This window comes from Melopsittacus undulatus, chromosome Z, assembly GCF_012275295.1.
Source record: "Melopsittacus undulatus isolate bMelUnd1 chromosome Z, bMelUnd1.mat.Z, whole genome shotgun sequence".
Classification (NCBI taxonomy): domain Eukaryota; kingdom Metazoa; phylum Chordata; class Aves; order Psittaciformes; family Psittaculidae; genus Melopsittacus; species Melopsittacus undulatus.
Genome location: NC_047557.1, coordinates 84,644,904 through 84,667,774, shown reverse-complemented (window position 1 = coordinate 84,667,774; position 22,871 = coordinate 84,644,904). Strand labels below are relative to the sequence as shown.

The window sequence follows — 22,871 nt, the reverse complement described above, 5'->3', positions numbered from 1 at the left end:
CCATGCAGCCTTCTCCATGCTGAACAGCCCCAACTTTCTCAGCCTGTCTTTGTATGGGAGGTGCTCCAGTCCCCTGATCATACTCATGGCCCTCCTCTGGACTTGTTCGAACAGTTCTATGGCCTTTTTATTTTGAGGACATCATATGCGGCTACCCAGAATATTCACTTTTCTTCCCGCTGCCCCAATTGTAACACTTATTGAAATCTGAAAACAAAACAAAAGAAACCTAAAATAAACCTAAAGCAGTCAAGTTTTATTAAAAAAATCACCAGGATTCTGAAGATGGAGAAGAAATCTGGTAATGTCCCTGCTGTAAGAATTTAGGATCTCTTCAAAACTCTTTTTTGACAAATCTAAATAATCCTATGATCTTTCCTTCCTTACTGCTAGAACTGTGCTGTCTTCTACGCGTTTTCCACTTAGTGTGCAATGCAGTCTTCTCAATCTGCAAAGCTGTGTTAGTTCTGCAGGTGAAACATACAGTTTTCAAACCTTTGCATGCACTGTCTCAAATTCCTTGCATAAGAAACTACTCATGCTGCAGTTTTTGTTGTTTTGCCTAAGTCCACTAAAAAAAGAAAATGCACACTTTCATTTGCTGTGATTGCTACAGGTGCTTCTTAAAAATACTTTCTGATATGACTGCCAACTAAAGAAAAGGGGGGAAAAAAACCCAAGCAGATCTAAAATACAGGAAGAGCTATTGAAATCAGTTTCAGTAAGCTTCTCTAAAATGTCACATGAAGTTAAATGAATAGTACTATAAGAAGTAACCTTACAATGGTCACATATCACGAATTTCGGAAAAGCAAGCATATTTAAGTTTCATGATTTAATAGTACGTGCATGCACAAGGACAAGAGGAAACCAGCAGCAGATCGGGTTAAATTACCGAACTGTTGGAGTGAATTTTTGAGAGAAAGAATGACAGAGGACCGCCGCTGTCTGGAAGCAGTGAAGGAGGTGAAATCCAGTAGATGGCACTCACAGCTACAGTACAGCCCCAGAACTTGCAGCGGCCTTAAACGGGCTGCACTGCAAGCAGCGGTCAGCAAGTTGAGAGCAGGGATCCTACCAAAGATTTGGAGGAAAAGACTTACTAGTGTCCGAGGTGCTGTGCCATGGTATGCAAGGCAGCTGACCTGCAGAAGACCAAGACATCCTGCATGGCGTCCAGGTACAAGCTCCTGCCACAGTAATCTGCTCACTAGCTCTCAACAAGGGTAGATATGTTTTTCCATTGCAGCTTAGACACCTTTAGCTCCCTGGCCACTTCCCACCTCACCCCATAACTAACCTCAGAACTATGGGGGGAAATTAGGAGTTCAGCTTCATAACAGGTTTTAAACAAGGGTATTATTAAGCAGGATAAGGAAAGCAGTGCTATCACCTGACTGAGAAAATTTGGGCTGTTTAGCCTGGAGAAGAGAAGGCCGAGTGGAGACCTCATAGCAGCCTTCCAGTATCTGAACGGGGGCTATAAGACTGCTTGGGAGGGACTCTTCATTAGGGACTGTAGTGACAGGACAAGGGGTAACGGGTTGAAACTTAAACAGGGGAAGTTTAGATTGGATAGAAGGAGGAAATTTTTTACTGTGCGGATGGTGAAGCACTGGAATCACATCCACAGAGCCAGCAGTGGCTCACCCTGACCAAGTGCCTAGGCTTGTAATCAGTTTAAATACAGATGAGTACTCTGTCCTGCATGCATAATTCTCTGTGTGCATGTACTGCTGATGTTTACCTAAACTTTGTTCTTCCCATTACTGCCTTTAGAATTCACAGGATCCCTTGAGAAATATGAGGGAACAGGCTATTAAAACCAAGTGAATTAGTGCATTCTAAAACATACATACTGTTTATATAGGTAAGCATAAAACCCTACAATAACTAAGACATTAACCCTTAATAAGGTTTTTTTTTTTTCAATCTGTATCTCTCTTGACCCACGGGGAATATTACCAAGCTATCAGCTACCAAGACTGAATCTTCCCTTTTACAGAGCAAATGCTATTGGCACTACTGGGCTGAATCTGGAACTTCTTTACAGCTGGATCAACAAGTTCCATGAATATTCAGGCACTAAGGAATTTGGGCAGATATCCAAGAAGTGGCAGGAACCAGCTGCTGAATCTAAAGCTCTCTCAGGTTTTTATGCTGAAAACACAACTATTCAGATTGCTTTATGCTCTAATGTGAGCACATTAAAGCCTATGAAACAACAACAACATTTGATAAAAAAAACATGCAGCCATTTCCAAAGCTGCTCCTCACAGAAATGCACATTATCGCCCAGTAGCTGCTGTTTGACCCGTCCCTTTGGATGAGAACTTGCTTTTGTTCTGCTCTTCCCCTCCTTGGCAGTAGTAATATGTGGGGATAGAGCTGATCAGGGGTTACTTTCTGAAGGGCTCAGGTCACAGACAGCATTTGCTCTCCCTGCCTCAGCTCTGAGATGGGCTGGGAAGCAGGTATGACAGATGCAGATCCAGGCACTGCTGTGGGAGGGAAGCAGAAGAGGAGGGGCCTGAGGGAACCAAGCTGCAGCCTCTTTGCTCCAAGCTCTCAGGGCAGCCTCATCCTCAGTCCTTCAGGAACAGACTTCTCTTCCACATGAGCTTCTCCAGCACCAGCTGCTAAACCTGCAGTTACCTCTTGGATGAGACAAATTCCTCAACCCCCTTTTTTTGACAGCTCCTGGAAGAATTTGCACTGGAGACAAAGCGTACAAGAATCATCTGAAGAAAACTGCTCCCCAAAGACAAAACACAGAGCCCTGCAAAACCCAAGCATTCAGCCTCTGGCCACCACTAACAAACAGACCTGCCTGGTAGCAGCCAGGGCTACAGTGACTGCTCCGTGCCTTCCAAGCAGCCTAGCTACATGGAGGAGCAAGAAGACATCTTTGTACTTTCCCTCGGAACCAGCACCAGCAAATGCAGCCTTGACACTAACCAAACAGGAGCTCCAACATGCTGGTCAGGAGCAGTCAGGGGTGGCCCAGAAGTGGTGATTGTACCAGTGCTTTTTGGGTTGATTTTCCTCCTGGGAATAGTGGGAAACACATTGGTGTTGGTTGTTTTGGGACATTTCCGGCCTAGGAGACGCCCATCACGCAGCGTTACCAACATCTTCATCCTGAACTTGAGCATTGCAGACTTCTCCTTTCTGCTCTTCTGTGTCCCCTTCCAGGCCACCATCTATTCCCTGCCAGAGTGGATCTTCGGTGCCTTCTTTTGCAAATGGGTTCACTATTTAGCTATGGCAACAATGCTGGTCAGCATCTTTACACTGGTGGCTATGTCCATGGACAGATACATTGCTGTGGTCCACGCCAAGACTTCACACTGCATCCGCAGCAAACACAATGCTGCCCTTGGTGTGGCTGTCATTTGGCTGCTGTCTCTAATCATTGCCATCCCTGTGGCCGAGCATCAGGCCCTCGTGAGTGGTCATCAGCAAGCACCCAACAGCTCCTTCTGCTGGGAGCATTGGGCAAATGGTTCAACAGCCAAGCAGATGTACAAGGTCACCATCCTGCTGGTGGGGTACCTCTTGCCCCTGGTGCTCATCACCTTCTGCTATGCCAAGGTGGGTGAGAGGGATGGGAGTAATTTTTAACTGGAGGGAAAGGTCACTCCCACACTCTTGGTGGCTTGGATGTGTACACTCAAGCTGCCCAGCCAGCAAACAGTAGATACAATCCTTTCCATATTCTATCCCAATATAGAATACTTTTGAGGCAGGGGGAGGGAAAGAAAACAAAATTCAATTACACCAGTTCACAAACAGAATTACAGCTGCTAAGTTAACACCCAGCCTGACACCCAAATCCTGTAAAGACTTGCTGGTTTTCCTATTTTTCAGTTTGTTCTTTCTTGATAACAAATGTTTGTTCCTGGCAGGAAATAAATTAATGGAGAAATAAGCAATGGCACAGAGTGTACGGAAACAATATTAAAGACATCACCCCGATTTCTGTCTTTCTTTCCTTTTTTTTTTTTTTTTTTGACACAGAGCTTAGACACTGTGCCTTGCAAAAAAAAAAAAAGATATTAGAATTGGTTTTATTCAGCAAGAAATCTCTTCCTTTCTTCTTGTGGATTGCTAAAGCTCAAAGGTTTTTTTCCCCTTGCTGATCTTTATCATGTTTAAGTCTGTGAGTTGTGCTAGAGTGCAGAATAACTATTCTATGAATTTTGAATTCATACTCTGTTGTGGAGTGCGAGGGACTGGAATTCTTTGTCAGTAGTCAGTGGCAGGTCTACCCTCTTGGAAACAAAATGTTTTCCCATTTAATCAAGAAAAAGATTACTTTCCATACTAATCTGTTCTGCTATCATTAGTGCTAAGGACAGGGCAACACACTTAGGTTTAAGCTAAAAATCTCTAAACTTTAGGCTTTGCTTGTCACAAAAGGAAAAAGCCACTAGAGCTCTTAACTCACTGTAGCTCCAGCTGTTTGTTCCCTCACTACCCTAGACGAGCACAGCATCAACTGAAAGGTAAGCTGCATTTAATAATAATTGCTTTAGAAACATTTAGTTTCTTAGCTTCAAAGGCCAGAGAATTGCCAGGTTACTGCCATGCTGTAATCAGGTTTCAAAAGCTTGATCTAGATGTTGTTAACTGAGCATTTCTCTACATGCTTTAACATTTCTTACAATTCTCTCTCTGAAATGAGAACTGACTCAAACTGCCTGCCCCATTTGTTAGTGCTGCATTCAGGAGTGGCAGGACGGTCACACCAGGGTACAGTACTGGCAACCTGCTCTCTGCCTGTGTGTATAATCAGCCTAGAGAATAAATGTAGATAAACTCAGGCACAATCTAAAATTCAAAATCCATGGAAAGACTTCCCTGGATTTCAGCATAGTGCCAGTGGAGCTCTTATTATATGCTGAACTTTATCTTCCGGAAACACAGCAATCTCAATGCCTTTGACAAACCTTGTTTCTTGAAGGAGAAAGAACTGTGCAGAGCTTAGAACTGAAAGTCTCAAAACATCAAATTCAACTCTGGTTGAAGTCATGTTAAAACAATTATTTTAGTTTTTGGTAATTGTACGAAAAGTTCAAATACTAATGCACACAATTCAATTTCCCATTCAATTTTCTCCCTAAGGTTCTGTATCATCTCCATACAAAAGTAAAGAACATTTCCAAGAAGTCAGAGAGATCAAAGAGGAAGGTAAATATCTTTGGTTTAATCTGTACACTGACTATAATATAATAGATATATGAGGTTTCTAAAATAGCTAATAGCCTTTTCAAGCTCCATCCACGTACTGAAATGTCATTCAGGTAGCAGTCTTTCAGCTCAGGTTTAGAATTCATGTTGACAGTTTGTTGTACCTTTATAGACAGAGTACATAATGTTGCCATTATTGAAATGCTGTATTGCTCTCTATATACATGCCTTTTGATTTATTGTGCTATAATAGAATTCCACAAATACTATATTTTTTACACTGTCAGCCAGTAAGATACTCAGACTATAAAAATATTTAGGTGTTTTGAGGACACCTTAGCAAGCTAAAAGGAAAACAGTTAAAGAGCTATGAAACTGAAGTACTTTTGTTGCAGTTTGCATTTAAGATCTTTCTTAAGGTTTGCAAAAACCCAGACCCTGGGTTGATCCCTCTGCAAGCCAAAGAACAGGGTTATCTGTGGTTCAAGCTGCATGAAATAAGCACAGCTGCAAGTATTTACAGGGAAAAATATAAGGATAGTTTCCCCAGGCCCCATCCCCCCCGCAAAAAAAAAAAAAAAAAAAAAAGAAAAAAATAAGAAAAAAATCTTAGACTGGATAAGCCATAATTAATAAAAGCCTTTGGGCAGCAAACCTCACTGACTTCAGTGATGCAATATCAGATTGACCTGGCATGAAAGTGGAAAATGCTATTTCAGTCAGAAATGTTTTAATTGTTGAGTGTACATTGATAAGCGAAACTGTGGGCTACCTGGCTAGTCAAAGACAATAAGTGGTGGAGTACCACCGTTAGATGCTGACAGTGCAGTCTGGTCACAGTCTGTGCCAGTGGTGCTGCAGCTGTTCAACCCAAATGAGCACAGTGTGTGTCTGAGCAGATGTGACAACCAGTGGAGATGACTAGAGAAAGCCTTGATTTGTCTCAGTTGATGCATTGGCCTGTTTCAGGGCTACCTACCACACAAGGGCATCCCTGCACAGTATTGTTGTAATTCCATTTATGATATAAATGAAGGCCATTATAGCAAAAATGGCCATTTGATTGAAAAGGGTGTGAAAGACACAGAAATCAGAACTTTGATGCAACTCCAGAAAGACACAGACACTGGTACCGCAGCTGCAACAAACTACAGATGTTTTGAAACACAGAAACACTTCTGAACAAGTTGAGTCCATTGATTTATTTACTAGTCTGTAAATCTAGATCACTGTGCATGTCAGCATATAAAGGACATCTTGCTTGTTCTGAAATACATGTGTGACATCAGTGGCTAAACCTAAATTGCCTTGATCTGTCAAAAGGAACTGCAACACAACAGCAGTCTTCTAATATGAGGTGATAAAATCACCTGATTTACACCTGTTAATTCATAGTGTGCATCTTGACCATACTGACAGGGAAAACAAAGTGTCATACTGGCACAAAAGACTACAGTCTGGAGCTATTACACCTGAGTTATAATCGTCCTCCCATCCCTAAGGGAAGGGGGGTTTGGGTTTGGTCTGTTTGGGGTTTTTTTGTTTGTTTAGTTTGTGGGTTTGGGGTTCTTTTGTTATTGTGGGTTTGGGTTTTTTTTTTTAATAGATAAAAGTTTCCACTGCATACTGGTATATGAAGCATCTTCTCTAACTAAGTCTTAAATGGCAGGCTTCGCTTCAGCAGGATCTGAAGACTATGCTGTCATGAAGGCAATATTACCACAAGATATATCTGGGGTTCCAATGTGGATTTCATTGTGTGTATGATGCCTTCAAATCACCTTTCTCTTCCCTTTCATTATTTGGCATCTTTCTACTGTCTATTATTGTCTAATTTGCCACGATATTGTTGAGGCTATGTAGGGACTAGATACATATAGTATTTCCATAGATACTACAGGAGGGCCCTATTTTCTAAGACATTGTCAAACATTTGGACAATGTTGGATACATTATTATAAAGTTAACTACAAACGTTTTCATTGAATGGGCCCAATTTATTAATAACCCAGAGAGCTCTGACAGCTTCCCCCTCCAAGTCAGTGTTCAACTACTTCTGAAAAAAAAAATTTGTCTTTAACAGAATCCTAAAGATGACATACAGTCTTCCAGGCACATATAACATATGCTTGGGTTGCGATTTGTAAGTTTTCAAGTTACAGCATGATTATTTTCAAACTACAGCACCTTTTTCAAATTAATGCACACTTGAAACCTTGCAAAAATGTCCCTTGCCCAAAATTGGTTGCATCCTGACTTCATATTCCATTCTTAAAAGAGCTTGACTTTTATTCCAGGTTCCTACTTTGCAAGTTTATATATATGCTTGCCATGTCAGTCTTGGACGTGCTCAATTTGATGTGTTTTTTCCATTCATATGTAATATTTGTGAATTAGATCAAGGAAGAAATTTAGGAATTTTTGCAAGCTTAAACTGAAATTCTACATGGTGAACTAAGACTACTTAAAGAAGAGATACATGACTGTTTCCCCATTTAATACCACACTAGCAACACAGGTTTGCCAGCCTTAAAACTGAGATTGTGCGATGCTGCAAGATTCCCCTTTGCAGTTTTGGATAACCATTTCATAAGGCCAGCCAGCAACACCAGATGCTACGAAATCATGTGCACCCTTGTAACACAAGCAAAGTATATTTCTGTTCTGTTACTTCCTTTCTGCATTAGGCAGAGTACAGAAAGTCTATAATCTGGCTGCAAGGAAAGCTAACAGTTGCCTGTGTGACTGTGTCGAAAAGTGTTTCATAAAGGCCCAGCCCTAGGAACTCTGAACATATATTCGCAGTAAATAAGATAATTTAACTATAGAAATCAATGCAAACCAAGGTCTATTCTGATCATGAAATTGCCCTGTGGTGTTTTACTGACCTCTGGAGCACACCAGGGTTTCTCAATGTTTACTCAGTTTTGTCCTTTACATCTCTGAAGAACAAATAACAAGACTTGCAAACTGAACAATCGGAAGTGCTTTTTCGAGTTTAAGAATGTTTCCGGGGATGTGAATTTCACAGATATTTTGCAAACTCCCTTGAAAGGACACTAGGAGTTGTGGAACCTTGAGGCTAAAAACTCCAATTAACAGACCCTCTTAGCCATTTAAAGCTAATAAATTACTACTACACTTTTCTATTGCTTAGCTACAATAGAAATATGAACCATGCTTACCTGGTGGGAGAACAGTGTCTCTTGCTTTCAGCTCTATTCCTTTCCTAATAATTCCTACAATTCTGTTTTCCTCATTTTATTACTTAAAAATAAAATAAAATACACTCTTCAAATCACTAGTTGAGAACCAAGCTGTCTGCAAAACTACCACAAATCCAAGATTTTGTCCCAAAATTGTAATGGTCAATTCAAAGCACATCTCTCTCTATGAAGCTGTTTTCTTCCTCAGCTCATATACTCACCACTTGTGTGTATACTTACACACACATTAGCTGTTCGTTGCTCCCAGAACTAAGTAAACACAAATATATAGAGTTGATTTGAGACACCCCCTGGAATATTGCATTTTGAAGATCATGCAACTTGAGCTTAAGGTAAAATGTACATAATTCCTTCAAGGTAGATAAGTATTCCTGAGCATCTTTGCCAAGAGAGGCAAACAAAAGTTGCAGTGTAACTGCTTTCCTACATGCTGAGCTATTTCTTTGGCTTCTATTCACACAAATGGAAGGTTTTCCTATAGTCTTAATGAATGTGATATTCAGGCCTTGGCACTGGAACAACAGGAAGTATAGCAAAGGGGCATTGGAGATCCTGGGGTCCATCCAGCAAAACGATATTCATCAGAAGTGAAATCCTGTAAGTTGTTTTGCTAACAACAGCCTAGGGCAGCAGGAACAGAAAGTATCATTACCAATTAGTGAATAATAGGAGTATCATAATGCTTATAGGCATCTATGAATAAAAAGTAAGCAAACATTAAGGGCATCAACAGAAGAGATTAATGACAAACACAGAATGAGAGATGTCCAGATAAGCCATTAGAATACTGCAACCAAGCTGCCAAAAAAGAGAAGTCCAGCTCTTAGCACATGCTGCAAATTGCCAAAATGAACTGATAACTGAAAATCTATTTGCTTCAATCCCTCCTCCTCTTCATGACAAGCAATGCCTATCTCTGATTGCAAGAAAGAAAATACAGAACATTGAAAAAAAACACTTTCAGTGTGATTTTCAGACCACTGAAGAATAGATTTACACTCAAGTATAATAAAAAAGACTAAGAACAGTTATAAGTGTTTCAGAAGTAATTAACATATGTGTTTGCTCTGAAGCAGAGGAAGCTGCTACCCAACATTTAAGTTAAGAACAGGTAAGTACCTCCAGCAGTACAGTGGTAGATTGTACTAAGCCACATGTCCTTCCTGGGCCCTCATAGAGTGTATCTGCAGTATCTAAAAGCAAAAATTTAGGGCACCATGGGTCACTTCTTTGCTAAGCTTTCACTACAGTAGAAGTACAATACATAGCCAAGTCTGAAACTCTGTAGCTTACTCAAAATCTGAGGCAATCAAAACATGCACAAATTATCTCTCAAACACTGGGGGAACAAGTTAGAGATTAACATAACACAAAAAAAATAATTTACCAGTAAATCACATCACCAGACTTTTATTCAAAGTCAAGAGAACTCCCAGCCCACACACAATGGCTGAGGAGTATCGTATGGTATGGTATGTTATGTGGTACAGTATGGTGTGGTATGGTACTGTACGGTATGGTGTGAAGAAGCAGGATTAGCTAGAATAAGTCTGCTTTTAGAATCATTGCAGAATATTATTAACTACAACTAGTTTTGGGGAGTAAAGGGAAGGATGACTCAAAGTCCAAACCAAGTTTATTACACCCCCCATCCTCCCATAGAGCAGTAATAAAGCAAGAGTCAGTTGATATTTGCTGATCAGACAGTGCGGAAGAACAGGCATAGGCTTCTTTATGCTTCTTCTTTCAGAATCATCGAAGGAAAACAAACAGAGAAAAAAACTTCTACCACATTCAGAAAACAGCATTTGTCTCACTAATGAAGCCCAGTTTTTCTGCAAGTTAACAAGAATGTACTGTTTCATAAAAACCTCACTTAATGTTCTTTCCTGTTTCTGAGTGGCTGAGGTACACAGTACAAATGGATGGCCTGATCAGCTCTGAAAAAAGATGTGCTTCCTAGCATCTTAAACTGTGACTAGGTCAGGAAAGTGACAAGCTCTCTACCTTGGGAAAGGGAAAAAAAGACAAAAGCAGGAAAGCATAAACGAGAGTCAGATCACCTATAGAGATATCAAAAGAATAAGCAGGTAAATTCTGGGCAATCTGTACATGGCAGATACAACAGGGGGAGGAATAAGGGAGAGGTTTATTTGAGAAACAAAAATATTTATGACTCTCCTAGTCTTCATTTCCCACAATGCTATGGATTCACTGTATAGCCTACACACACTTACTTTGTAAAACAAACAATGCTCTAAGTTACTTCATGATCTGATTGAAACACTTCTAGAAGTATAAGAAGAGAGTTAAATAGTTCAGTAGTGGCCATTGTACATGTCTGCTATGGATCCACTGAACCTTTAGAGATGAACCAGAAGTCTGGCACTATGTGGGCACAGCTAGACCAACAGTAACCCATTAACTGTGCTAATTACCACAGCCCACTGAACACTCTCAAACAGCACACAAGCTGTTTGGATCAGTCCTTCACAGCTGGTACTAACATTAGGTTTAGCTACAAAGTTACCGTATTAAAGGCCAAATAGATTTTATTTCAGTTTCCTCTATCTTAACTAGATATTCCCCAACTTGAAAAGACACAAGCTGCGTTTCCAAAACATGTTTCTTGAGTCATTAATTATGTACGTCATTGCTCTAATATTGTCTGTGTTTTGCATCTGCAAGATCCCAAACAGATGGGAAAGAAAAAGCTTTGTGCTAATACATAGCAACTGCAAACCCATTTTTTAGTATGCAGCCCTATATGTTAAATACATGGTTTGTTATTTCACAATAAAGGGAAAAAAGAATATAGGCATATATCCCTTATTCAAAAGAATATTTCAGTTCTTGTAGCCCCCTAATTTAAGCACAGGATGCTATGAAAGGTTGCCATGGTAACAAGCCTGAGCTACTTAACACTGTCGGAGGGTAATATAGTAGCACCATTATTACTGGTAGAAACTAAGGGTAGAACCTGTTTATTAATTTCTTTAGAACCTGTCATAACACAGTAAACAAGTTAGACCCCCACAAGGCTACTATATCTGTCTTTCAGTTCCATCAGCTTCTAATCATACCACTATATGGACAGCATCTGATTCCCAGCACAGCCAGTTTGAGGCCGCTTGGGAGCTGAGTTTGTTTATTCACATGGGAATATGCTTTGTTAGTTTATATGACAGGCAATTTTCCCCTGCAGTTACTTTCAATAGCCTTAATATTCCTCAGCCTCCAAATCCTCTGGATTATTATTTCCACTCCTCCACATAACATAGTTGTAGCCTCTGAAAAGTTTGAGGCTTTAAGGGGAATTATGTACATTGATGAGAAACTTAACGTGAACCGGCAGTGTTCACTTGCTTCCCAGAAAGCCAACCATACCCTGGGTTGCCTCAAAAGAAGTGTGACCAGCAGGTCAAAGGAGGTGATCCTGACCCTCTGTTCTCGTGAGACCTCACTTGGAGTATTGTGTGCAGTTCTGGTGTCCTCAACATAAAAAGGACATAGAACTGTTGGACTAAGTCCAGAGGAGGCCATAAGGATGATCAGGAGGCTCGAGCACCTCCCATATGAAGACAGGCTAGGAAAGCTGGGGCTGTTCAGCCTGGACAAGGCTGTGTGGAGACCTCATAGCAGCTTTCCAGTATCTGAAGGGGGCCTATAAGGATGCTGAGGAGGGACTCTTTGTCAGGGACTGCAGTGATAGGACAAGGGGTTCAAACTTAAACAGGGGAAGTTTTGAGATATAAGGAAGAAATTCTTTACTGTTAGGGTGGTGAGGCACTGGAATGGGTTGCCCAAGGAAGCTGTGAATGCTCCATCCCTGGCAGTGTTCAAGGCCAGGTTGGATGGAGTCTTGGGTAACACGGTTAATGTGAAGTGTCCCTGCCCATGGCATAGAGGTTGGAACTGTATGATCTTCAGGTTCTTTCCAACTGTAACTATTCTAGGATTCTGTGATTATATTCTATATCCATTGCTTATAGAGTTACTTGCTTGAGCCAAAACAAGGCAATCCTTGTTTTCCACACAGGAGACCTGGGTTTAACATTCTTTTTCATAGTGTCATAATTTGCCCACCTGGTAGTTGTCAGTGCTGCCTTATTCTGCCTTCATTACTGACAGAGAAAGGCAAACTCACTCATCCCACAGACTGGCTTCATCACTGAAACCATTTTAAATTGTGACCTTGTCTTTTCCAGACAGCACAGACTGTGCTGCTTGTGGTTGCTGTGTTCCTGCTCTCCTGGCTGCCACACCATATCATCACGATGTGGGCTGAGTTTGGGCAGTTTCCCCTGAACAACATCTCCTTCACCTTCCGCATCATCTCTCACTGCCTAGCCTATGGGAACTCCTGCATCAACCCCATCATTTACGCTTTCCTCTCAGAAAATTTCCGCAAGGCCTGCCGGCAAGTGTTCACCCACAAGCTCTTCCTGCAGCCAGTTCCTGCTGAGAAATTGGTCAGAGTACGTATGGAGAACTTCTCCACCACACACTCTACCACTAACATGTAAATTGGGCTCACAAATATATTTCAGGAGGAAGAGGAGGGGAGAAAGAGTGCTGTCTGGGGAAAACAAGTACACAAGTACATTTCAGGGAGCAGTGCAACCTGCAAAATATGGATTTTGCTAGATTACCAGAGTGGTAGGATGCATTTTCCATGTGGCTGTTAGGACACTTGACACAGCTTATCCAAGGGCACCTTGCTAGGTGCAACACAAACCTTTTAATGTCCTTGTGCTGCCCATAAAACAGAACTCATATGTAGTTGTAGTTATGTCTAAAATTCGTGGTAGTAGTAAAGTAGTAGTCTAAAATAAGACTTCCACAGAAGATAGGACAGACAGAACAGTTAATTACGCATGTAGACAGCCATTAGGATGTGAACAGTAAGTGATGTGATGTTTAAAGATTAAGAAAAACAGTTTAAGAAAAGTGACTCTAAAACACGTTTGAATACATCTTTGTTTCTTAAGCAGGTTTGACCATACACAAGCTACATTTTTAGCTCACTAGCTCTGATAGGTTCTCTAAATCTCTTTGAAGGCTTTCCTATAGTATTTACCTATTGGGTAGTAGAACTTTCATGACATGTCACTGATGTGCATGTCTGCATTTGTTAGCTCTGTATCAGCTTACATATCCCAGGGTTTGAATGTGTATGCCCTCCTAAATGGAAGTAATGGTGTTTATCCTGGCTCCAGTAACTGTCTCTTTGTCAGCAACAGTCAGAAAGTGGTATTTCTCAAAACATGCTTAAAAGAACAGTGGTTTTGCTTGAAAGCAATGTTTACTTGAAAGCAATTTACAAAAGGCTTTATTGTTAAACATAGTGTTCTCTGAGTAGTATACCTAAAGTTTTTAATTGGCCACTTTAGTATGTAAATGTCGAAAGTTTTGGGTGTTTTTGCTAGGAATATTTGTTTTGATGTGTTGTGACATGATGTGTTATGACCTGTTGTGATGTGTTGTGATCAAGGGTACCATAGCAACACTTGGATTAAACACTGTATCAAGTTCAAGGTTCCTGTTTGTAAATATATAAAGTGCATATTACTGTGTTGTCTAATTTGATCATACAGTGTGCTACAATCCAGACTGACCTGTCATGGGATTCACTGTAACACAATTCCAAATTTATAGACTATGCTACTGAGCTTTTAAAAGTGAGTAACAGAAGTAAAACTACAAACTATACACCTAAAAAAAATAACAAAAATATCCAAACAGAACATTGAAGGGTGTTTTCAACAGAATTTGATACAGACATCAGAATATTCACTTCAGTTCTGTAACATATAACATATCAATAATTTATTTTCAACTTGTGTATTTTATACCTCAGTTCCAAGTATGCCCACTTTGCCTTTTATAATCTGGATAATTTATAAGAAGTTAACCTGCCTTCCATTTTCCTTCCACCTATTTTAACACAAGCAAAAAAATACTCGTATCACCACTTAGTTTCTAATACAAATTAAGCAGATACCTTCATTATTAACAGCCACTGCCACATAATTCAACCACAGATCGTGTCAGAAGTGACTGCTTATGTGGTTATCATTTAACTGTAATTAACTTTGGTTGTACCATTTAGCTGGAAACTATATGTAATAGAGAAGAGTATTACAGTACACATCTGCAACAGTTAGGAAACCTTTGCCAGAACTGACTGATTTAGTCCAATATAAGAACTATAAGAAGACAAATACTTAAAGTCAGACATTAGAGATCCCAAGCAACAACTTTCCTCAGAAACTTATAAAGGCATCTCCCTATTATTCTAGGAAGCAGTCACCATCACCAGCTGCCTCAGGAAAGACACTCTATGAAGCAGGTAGTAACTTATTCTAATACAGTGAAGTGCTGAAGCTTTGAAAACGATCAGATCCAAATTATATGACGCTTGAGATGGAGCCAGCCTGAAATTTCTTGGCCAAAGCAGACAAGCAAATATTAAAATTTCTTACTTGTGAGTTTCTCAGATACAATTTACCTCACTTAAATTAATCTGTATGCCTACAGTTAAAGAAAGCTATTTCTCAGCAGTTCAGAGAACCTGATACAACATGAGACGCATATTAATGAATGGAATTATGATTTTTAAATTAAAATACTAGATTTTCTCCAGATTTCTGTTTAAGTTTTTACCCTACTCTTACACATGAACAGTAAGGTTCTGCTTGTGGACACAAAAGCTGCCTGATTTGCAGTTAAATGATCTACAGAAGACACAAGTAATCTACACAATGCATGGTCCAAAATACGAAGATTTCCAGTCTCTGAGAGAATTGCTCTTCCACTGCATTTCTACTTGAAAATTTTCTATTATATGACATAATTTTACCACAGCTTGTAACTTCCCCTAGGAGCCTCTTAACTGTACAATGTGAGCAGAGTACATGTGTACAATTTCTAGGTTATACAGCCTTATTCTTAACTGATGTGTAAGCTGTTTGTTTAGTTTTTACTCAGAATACTACAAGTAGCTCCAGAACATGATTTCCTCTACAATCAAATATTTAGATAATGTTCTGTGTTCTTTTAGCAGCTTACTATCTCTACATACTGAGCTTTAGTACAGGCTAAAGTGGACAGCATGGGAAAAACAACTATTAAAAGCTGCGACAAATCACTGCAACAGAAATCAGAACTAAAATGCTGGGTCTGTGTGATTATTGCCATGGATACAAACTAGCAGCTAGATACAAAATAACCTCCTTTTGGTTTAAAGCAAAAAAGAACAATGGCAAGATACTCAAAAGAAATCTTGTACTCACTCTGTTACAGGTGAGTCATTAGAACCTGTGAGTTAGAATTAGAACCTGACTTCTTTCCTTTAACAGGAGGCTTTTTTTTTGGTGGGTTGGGTGGTTTCCTTTGTTTTTACAATCAGTTCAGTCTGGACATGTCATCACAGCATGCAGAAACAATGTGCAGAAAATACTTAAAGGCTTTCAGAAAATTTAATAGAACATGAAGCAGCAAGATCCCATTTCTCAGCGACTATAAAATGCCAAATTAAGACCCTGGAAAAGCCTCATGCTTTATTGTGCCTTCTTGTTCCCACCAAACAAGATAAAGAAGCATCTGGTCTAGAATTCTCTGAATGAACTGATACATCACAAGAAAAACAGATACAATTTGTCCTTTAGTCTTTCCACATGTATCTAGAATCGCTTAAGTTAGGGAAATATTTTCTTTTTCCTTCCTGCCACAGTAGTAATTTTAAAGCTTTAACAATGAATGTTTAGCTGCTGGTGGTGGGAAGCAATGAAACACAACAGAGTTGCACATCATACAGGCATGCTTTCATTCTGTTTTGGATTTAAGTTAGAAGTCTAAACAAAAATAAATAAAGTCAGCTGATGAGATCATTCTTCAGTCTTCTTCAAAGGCATTATGTTACTACTCGCTTACAAACTTCCTTTTGTATTCCAGTACGCTGCAGTAACACTGCACAGAGTTAACCTGGTCACCTGGTTCTGGAACTCAATCCTCTATTCTTCCAGTCTAGCTTACACACAGAAGCTCGTTTGCTCTGCCTTAATGACTTCACACTTAGGCCATGTATTACTGCTTGGCAATCTGAATCAACCCTTGCTAGGTGAAGACTTATTAAAAGAGGAGTCCATGCCTGGGAGACCCGTCCTTTTCCGGGCTGCAGTCTCTATTTTCCGCACAAGGTCCACATCCCACCGATGGGTGACAAAACTAACCACAGCTCCAGGTGTCTTGCTTCCAACGCGTCCAACTCGTCCCACACGGTGCAGGTAGTCCTGCAGGGTGTCTGGAAAGTCATAGTTGACCACTAGCTGCACACTGCTGGTGTCCAGTCCCCGCGAGGCAAGGTCAGTGCAGACAAGGATAGACACGTCACCCTTCTGGAATGAGGCAAAGATGTTAGCTCTAGCAGCTGCCGACATCTGTCCCTGCAACCTCAGGTGCTTGATTTTGTGGTCATCCAGGATATAGCCCAGCCAGTTGACAGTGCTGGCACTTTTACAGAAGATAATAACAGCCCCACTGGACACTGGGTGCTCCTTGAGGAGCTGCAACAGTTCAGACAGCTTGTCCTGGCCTTTGATGCGGACAAACTTCTGCTGGACATGGGGTGGCAGGCGGTGCAGGCTCTGGGTGGCAAGGGTGACAAACTGTCCCACATCGGTGAACTTCCCCAGTGTCTGGCTCAGCCCCGTGGGGAATGTGGCTCCAACCACCACCACCTGGGTCCTCTCTTCCCCGGGGCCAGCCGGCCCGGGTGCACCAACGGCCAGGGGTGCGTGTGCCAGGATCTCCTCCAGGATCCCTGCGAAGGAGTCATCCATCAGGGTGTCTGCCTCGTCCAGCACCATCCAGCGCAGCCGCTCCAACGCCAGGAAGCGCCGCCGCAGCGCCTCCTGCAGCGCCCCGGGGGTGCCCAGCAGCACGGCGGGGCCGGGCGGCGGGGCCCGCAGCTGCCTCCGCAGCCCGCCAGCCGCGCCTCCGCCTGTCAGCCCGCGTACATGCAGCCCCGCCGGCCGACAAAGCGCTGCCGCCACCGCGCACACCTGCAGCGCCAGCTCCCGCGACGGCAGCACCACCAGCCCTCGGGGCGCTGCCGGCCCCGCCGCCTCCACCTCGGGCTCCGCGGGGCGGGAGAGCAGCCCGTCTAGCAGTGGCAGCAGGTAGGCCAGCGTCTTGCCGCTGCCGGTCTCGGCGGCGCAGAGGGCGCTCCTACCGCGGCGCAGCGCGGGGATCGTGATGCGCTGCACCGCCGTGGGGCGGCTGATGGAGAGGCCCTCCAGGCCGGCTATCAGCGCCGGCTGCAACCCCATCTCCTGAAAGGATGGGCCCTGCCCCGCGTCAGGCGGCGGAGCCTGCAGCGCAGGAGCCGCCGCCTGTGAGGGCTCCAGCTGGAAGTAGTCCCCGCAGGCCTTCCTGTGCTTCCAGCCTGCCGACACTAGCTGAGGTTGCTCCCAGCGCCCCACCGTCTGCCAGCGGGGCTGGCTCAGCTCTGGCCGCCGGCTCCGCAGCAGCAGCTTCCCGGTTCGTGGTGCTGCCGCCTCTCCTTTCTTGCGCTCCCGGCGCAGCGCGGCCCGCTGCAGCCGCACCCGCAGGGCCCAGGGGACGCGCACCACGTTCTCTGGGGCCGCCGCGCCCTCCGCCGCCCCGGTGGCCGTCAAGCGCCTCGGAACCAGCGAGAAAGCGGCCAATACGCCGCTGCGGCCCAGCGCCATGACTGGCTTTCACGTGGTCGTGGCGGCGCTCCCCGATGACGCTGTCAGCAGGCGCTTCCCCTGGTTCCCCCGCCCTCAGAGCCGCGGCATAGCCACGCGCAGACGGTGAGTGCGGCGGCCGCTCTCGGCCGTACCTCACGCGGAGGGGTCGGCAGCGGGTACCTCAGGTGGCGGCGGTGGCCCCTGCATGTTCGCGGTTGCGGCTGGCGGCTGAGAGCTGACCCCCGCGGGAGTAAACATGGCCCTGAGCGGTTCTCGCAGAGGTGGCCCGGCGCGCCTGGTCGGGGAGGGATCCCCCACGGGCCGCCCAGACACCGCAGGGACCGCTGGGCGAGCGGCGGAGAAGCGGCCGGTTGGCTCGCTGCCATGGAAGCGCTGTCAGGTGTGACCAGGCCACACGCAGCTCCCACCCCCCTTCCCACCAAAGGAAAGTTCTGGGCGTTCACGAGTAGGAAACGATATTCCATAGCCCTCTGCTGCGATTTTCTCTCTCAGGTGTTGCCGCAACAGGAATGACGGTGAGCACAGCTCTGTGTTTTAGAGGAAAGAAGATCCTGGCTCCAATGGTCAGAGTGGGAACATTGCCGATGCGTCTTCTCGCTCTGGACTATGGTGCTGATATCGTGTACTGTGAGGTATGAAGAATGAGCAGATGAAAGCATCTTAACTAGTAACATAATTGTACAGAAAAGTACCAGTAGAGTTTGTTTATTGTAGAACTTTTTCCTTTTACACATACTTTTCATTAGAAAAAATGAGGAAAAGTCCCTGGCTTAAGGCATTTCCCTTTGAGCAGTCCTCAAGTTACACAGACCCATATTGTAACTGTTTAATAATTTCAGTTTATTTAGACAAGACACCATAATTTCCACACATTCTACTGGGTTTTGGTTGTTGTTGGTGTTTGGTTTTGTTTGGGTTTATTTTTTTGAGTCATAACATTGAAGGAAGCTTTAGACTGACATACTGTCTCACCTGGTTAGTTATGCTGTGCTAATCCAGAGCATCCATATATACCCCTCACAGTGCTGCTGTCATTGTTGCTTAACCACTTTTCTTAAAGCTGACAAGTTGAGACTTCAGTTTGCTGCAGTTATCACTGGTAAGGACTGCTCTGTAACTAAAGGTACTTAGTCTTCACTGTCTTTGTTGTTACAGTGCATCAGTATTCCCATTTTCTCCTTCAGCATGATTATTAGCTCTTCTCCCATTGCACTAGTACAAGTTAAATGACTCAATTCAAAGAAAAAAATAGTAAACAGTTAAATATAATATAAACATGCCTTAAATACTGGTATTCCTGGAGAATATTAGATCTATACCTGTAGAACAAACTGAAACGAACTAAGAATCTGTCATTTATAATGTTCTCCAAGAATCTCTACAGCAGTAATCTTGTGAGTTTGCTCACTGCCCCTCTTTGGGGAAAGGAGAGATTTGTTCTAAGAGGCAATATGCTGTTTTTATCTTGGCCACAGCTCACCTTTTGTCTCTAGCTTCTGGAATTACAAGTAATATTTAATTAGTTGGATCAGCTCTATGTGAAATAGTTGTTGTTGAACAATTCAGAAGAACCCTCAAAATTCAGTAGAATAGTTGCTGTCTGATACAAAATTAGGAGTAATAAGATGTGTTTTTCTTTTTTGACAAACAATAGTTAACCACTTCCTAGTTTATGAATTAAGACCTCTGCTTTATGTGGGATTAAGTGAGAATAGCTTTTCTGATTCTCTGGGAGGGTAACTGTAGATTGTTGTCACAGATTAAGCCCAACCAGTAACTCAGCACCGTGCAGCCACTAGCTCATTCTCCTTTTTATGCCTCCACCTCCAGACAGGAGAGGAGAATCTGTAAACCCCACATGTTGAGATAAGAACAGTCCAGTAACTAAAGTATAATATAAAACTACTAATGATAACAATACGGGAAGTAACAAGAGAGAGAATATAAAACGAAAGAGGGAAAGGAAAAAAGGCAAAAAACACAAGTGATGCACAATACAATTGCTCACCACTGATACCCAGCCTGACCCCAGAAGTGATTGATCCCTTCCAGGTGACTCTCCCCAGTTTCTGTACTGGGCATGATGTGCTGTGGTATGGAATAGCCTTTTGGCTAATTCGGGTCAGGTGTCCTGTCCCTGCTACCTTCTAGCTTCTTGTGCTTCTCCTCACTTGCAGAGCACAAGAGACTGAAAAGTGCTTAATCAGAGTTAACATTACTTAGCAACAACTAAGACATTGGTGTGTTAGCAGCATTGTTCTCAGACTAAAGCCAAAACACAGCATTGCACCATCTACTAAGAAGGAGCAAAATAATTTTACAGTTAAACCCAGAACATTCATGAATAGAGAAATCACATGCAGTTCCAGTATCTAAAAGTCTTAGACACTAAAAATGAGTGAGGCTTTGGACAGCCATGGTACTTTCTAGTGTATCTTACCCTTGCTGGTAGAAAAGAGCCTTTTACTGAGCAACTATGGCATTTCTAACCACAGATGTGATAGGGCCATTGTATGTGGAAGCTATTCAGTGGAAGCTAGTAATGTAGAAATTGTTGATTTAAATAAAAAAAACAGGTCAACCAAGCCACACACATAAAGGTGTATGAGAAGTTGCTTAATTCAGTATTATAAACTGTATAGCTAAATGTTTCTTCTTCACACACTTTGCTATAATACCAGAGAAACTACCTCAGAAGAGGAGACCCTCAAATGTAGTTAAGTTGCAGTATATAACAAAACCTGTAGTGTGAAAGTTAATCCTGTAACCAAAAACCTGTGGCAGTTTTTTTTCATCTCACCTCAAAAATAAAGTCTCCTACATGGTCTTCCCCCTCTCCCCACATTGCAGTGGAGAGACAGGAGAGTTAACATGCCTTTGACATGGATTAGTGCTTGTAGTTAGCTAACTGTCTTAATAGATTTTATGAGAAAAACTATGCTTTGTAGGTTTTCTTCAGAGCTGACAAGAAATCAGAAAATACTGCTTTTTAAGGCAAATATACTGCAGTTGTTTGGCATCAGAAAAATAGGGATAACTACATTTTGTAACTTTTTCTGTACGGTAAGGTTTCATTTTCTGATTTATCCTTTTGTCTTACGATTTCCCTCCCAGTCCCCTCCACATTTTGGAACTCAAAGCTGTTTCAAACTTAACATGAACAGTACTTGATGAGGAGCATTAGTTTAAAAAGTTACATTAAAAGCATTACTCATAAGACCTATAGTCTTATGACCTATAGATTGAGACTAACCTAATTTATTGCATGTCTGTCTCTTACCTGTAAATCAGTAGGTCTTAAACCTTGTCTTATTTGCTAAAATAGAGATTCTGTATTAGACTAAACTTCTTCAAGTAACTAACACTTGTAAGCATGGGAGGATTTTTTCCCCTCAATTTATGTAGTAGTTGGATTAACAGCTGCATGTTTCAGCAGCTAACAAGTTATATGGGCTCAAGCTGTAGCCCTTTGTCAATTAAAGGCAGTTCTTAATAAATTGAGTTGCATAAATCTACAATTAAGCTAATATATGTAGATTGAAGTTCAGGGCCTTTTCTGAAGGAAAGGCAGAAGTTCTGGAAGGATGGTTACTATAGATCAGGTTCTTCAGTAAAGGTCAACACAAAGCTTCATTTTGTCTTTTAATACATGCAGAGAACTGCTGTCCTGGGTTCAGCAGTAGCAGTCATTTTTTTCTCCTGCTTAGTAGCTAGTGCAGCGCTGTGGCTTTGACTTTCAGCCTGGCAACAGCACTGATAACACTGACGTTTTTAGTTATTGCTCAAATGTTTAGTCTGACCAAGGACTTTCTGAGTCTCATGCTCTGCCAGGGAGGAGGGGAAGCCAGGAGGAAGCAGAGACAGGACACCTGGCCCAAACTAGCCAAAGAGATACTCTGTACCACAGCAGGTCATGCCCGGGATGTAACAGAGTTACCCAGAAGGGCTGGTTCACTGCTCAGTCTGGCTGGGTGTCAATGGGTTATTTCCCTTGTTATTTCCATATCATTATTATTACTGGTGATAGCAGTAGTGGGGTTGTGTTATACCTTAGTTACTGGGCTGCTCTTATCTGAGCCTGTGGGATTTACATTGTTTTGATTCTCCTGTCCCTCCAGGAGCTGGAGTGGAGGAGGAAAGGAGTGGGGGAGGAAGAAAGGCCGGGAATGAGCGAGAGGGCTGCATGGCTGACTTACAGCCTGGGCTTAAACCATGACAACTGCTCAAGCTCAGGGTTGCAGTAAAGAAGCCTTAAAGTCTTAGCTGCCATTTTGTTCACCTGTGTGTTTGGCCAGTACAAATATACACTGATTCTTTATGTAGTCTGTTGCTAAAGTGTTAGCTGTCTTCCCCTTCTGCTCTAGGTGCTTTGTTTCTGTCTTGTTAGATAGGTATTAGAAAAAAATGGTTCTTCATAGAATTATGTGAACATATTCATATGTTCAGATTTTGAAACTTCATATTTTGAAACTTCAGTTGAGCAAGTTTTATAGTTAATATCTTGTTTTCATTTGTGTTCTTTTTTTATATTTGGTACATTCAGATATTCCTATTTAATAAAATGGGCAACTGCTTAAGACTGGGTGGCTTAAACACTTCAACTCACCTAGGTATTTTTATTATTTCTAATCAGGAGCTGATTGACATAAAGATGCTGCAGTGTAAGAGGGTTATAAATGGCAAGTATAGCATTTCTTTTGTTAATATCTGTAAA

General features: G+C 42.3%; 3 protein-coding genes across 5 annotated transcripts in view; 2 read left to right on the top strand and 1 right to left on the bottom strand.

Moving 5' to 3' along the window:
* The first annotated feature begins 2,874 nt into the window (after positions 1-2,874).
* LOC101868601 (galanin receptor type 1-like) lies at positions 2,875-12,984 on the top strand. Its single transcript, XM_005152233.1, has 3 exons — positions 2,875-3,594; positions 5,128-5,193; positions 12,629-12,984. The coding sequence occupies exons 1-3, from the start codon at positions 2,887-2,889 to the stop codon at positions 12,944-12,946; spliced, it is 1,092 nt and encodes a 363-aa protein (XP_005152290.1). The 5' UTR covers positions 2,875-2,886; the 3' UTR covers positions 12,947-12,984.
* Positions 12,985-14,236: 1,252 nt separating this feature from the next.
* On the bottom strand, positions 14,237-18,154 carry DDX28 (DEAD-box helicase 28). The gene has a single exon (XM_034072620.1). The coding sequence runs from the start codon at positions 18,152-18,154 to the stop codon at positions 16,529-16,531; it is 1,626 nt and encodes a 541-aa protein (XP_033928511.1). The 3' UTR covers positions 14,237-16,528.
* DUS2 (dihydrouridine synthase 2) overlaps positions 17,557-22,871 on the top strand; it is a 27,388-nt gene continuing 22,073 nt past the window's right edge. Inside the window, exons 1-3 of one of the 3 annotated variants that reach the window (XM_034072621.1) lie at positions 17,557-17,602; positions 18,650-18,789; positions 22,791-22,836. In XM_034072621.1, the coding sequence (XP_033928512.1) occupies positions 18,667-18,789; positions 22,791-22,836 (169 nt within the window). In that variant the 5' untranslated portion in view covers positions 17,557-17,602; positions 18,650-18,666. Of the gene's footprint in view, positions 17,603-18,204; positions 18,260-18,494; positions 18,537-18,649; positions 18,790-22,790; positions 22,837-22,871 lie in introns of those variants that run through there. The other 2 variants (XM_031051812.1, XM_005152234.2) reach the window with 2 other exon arrangements.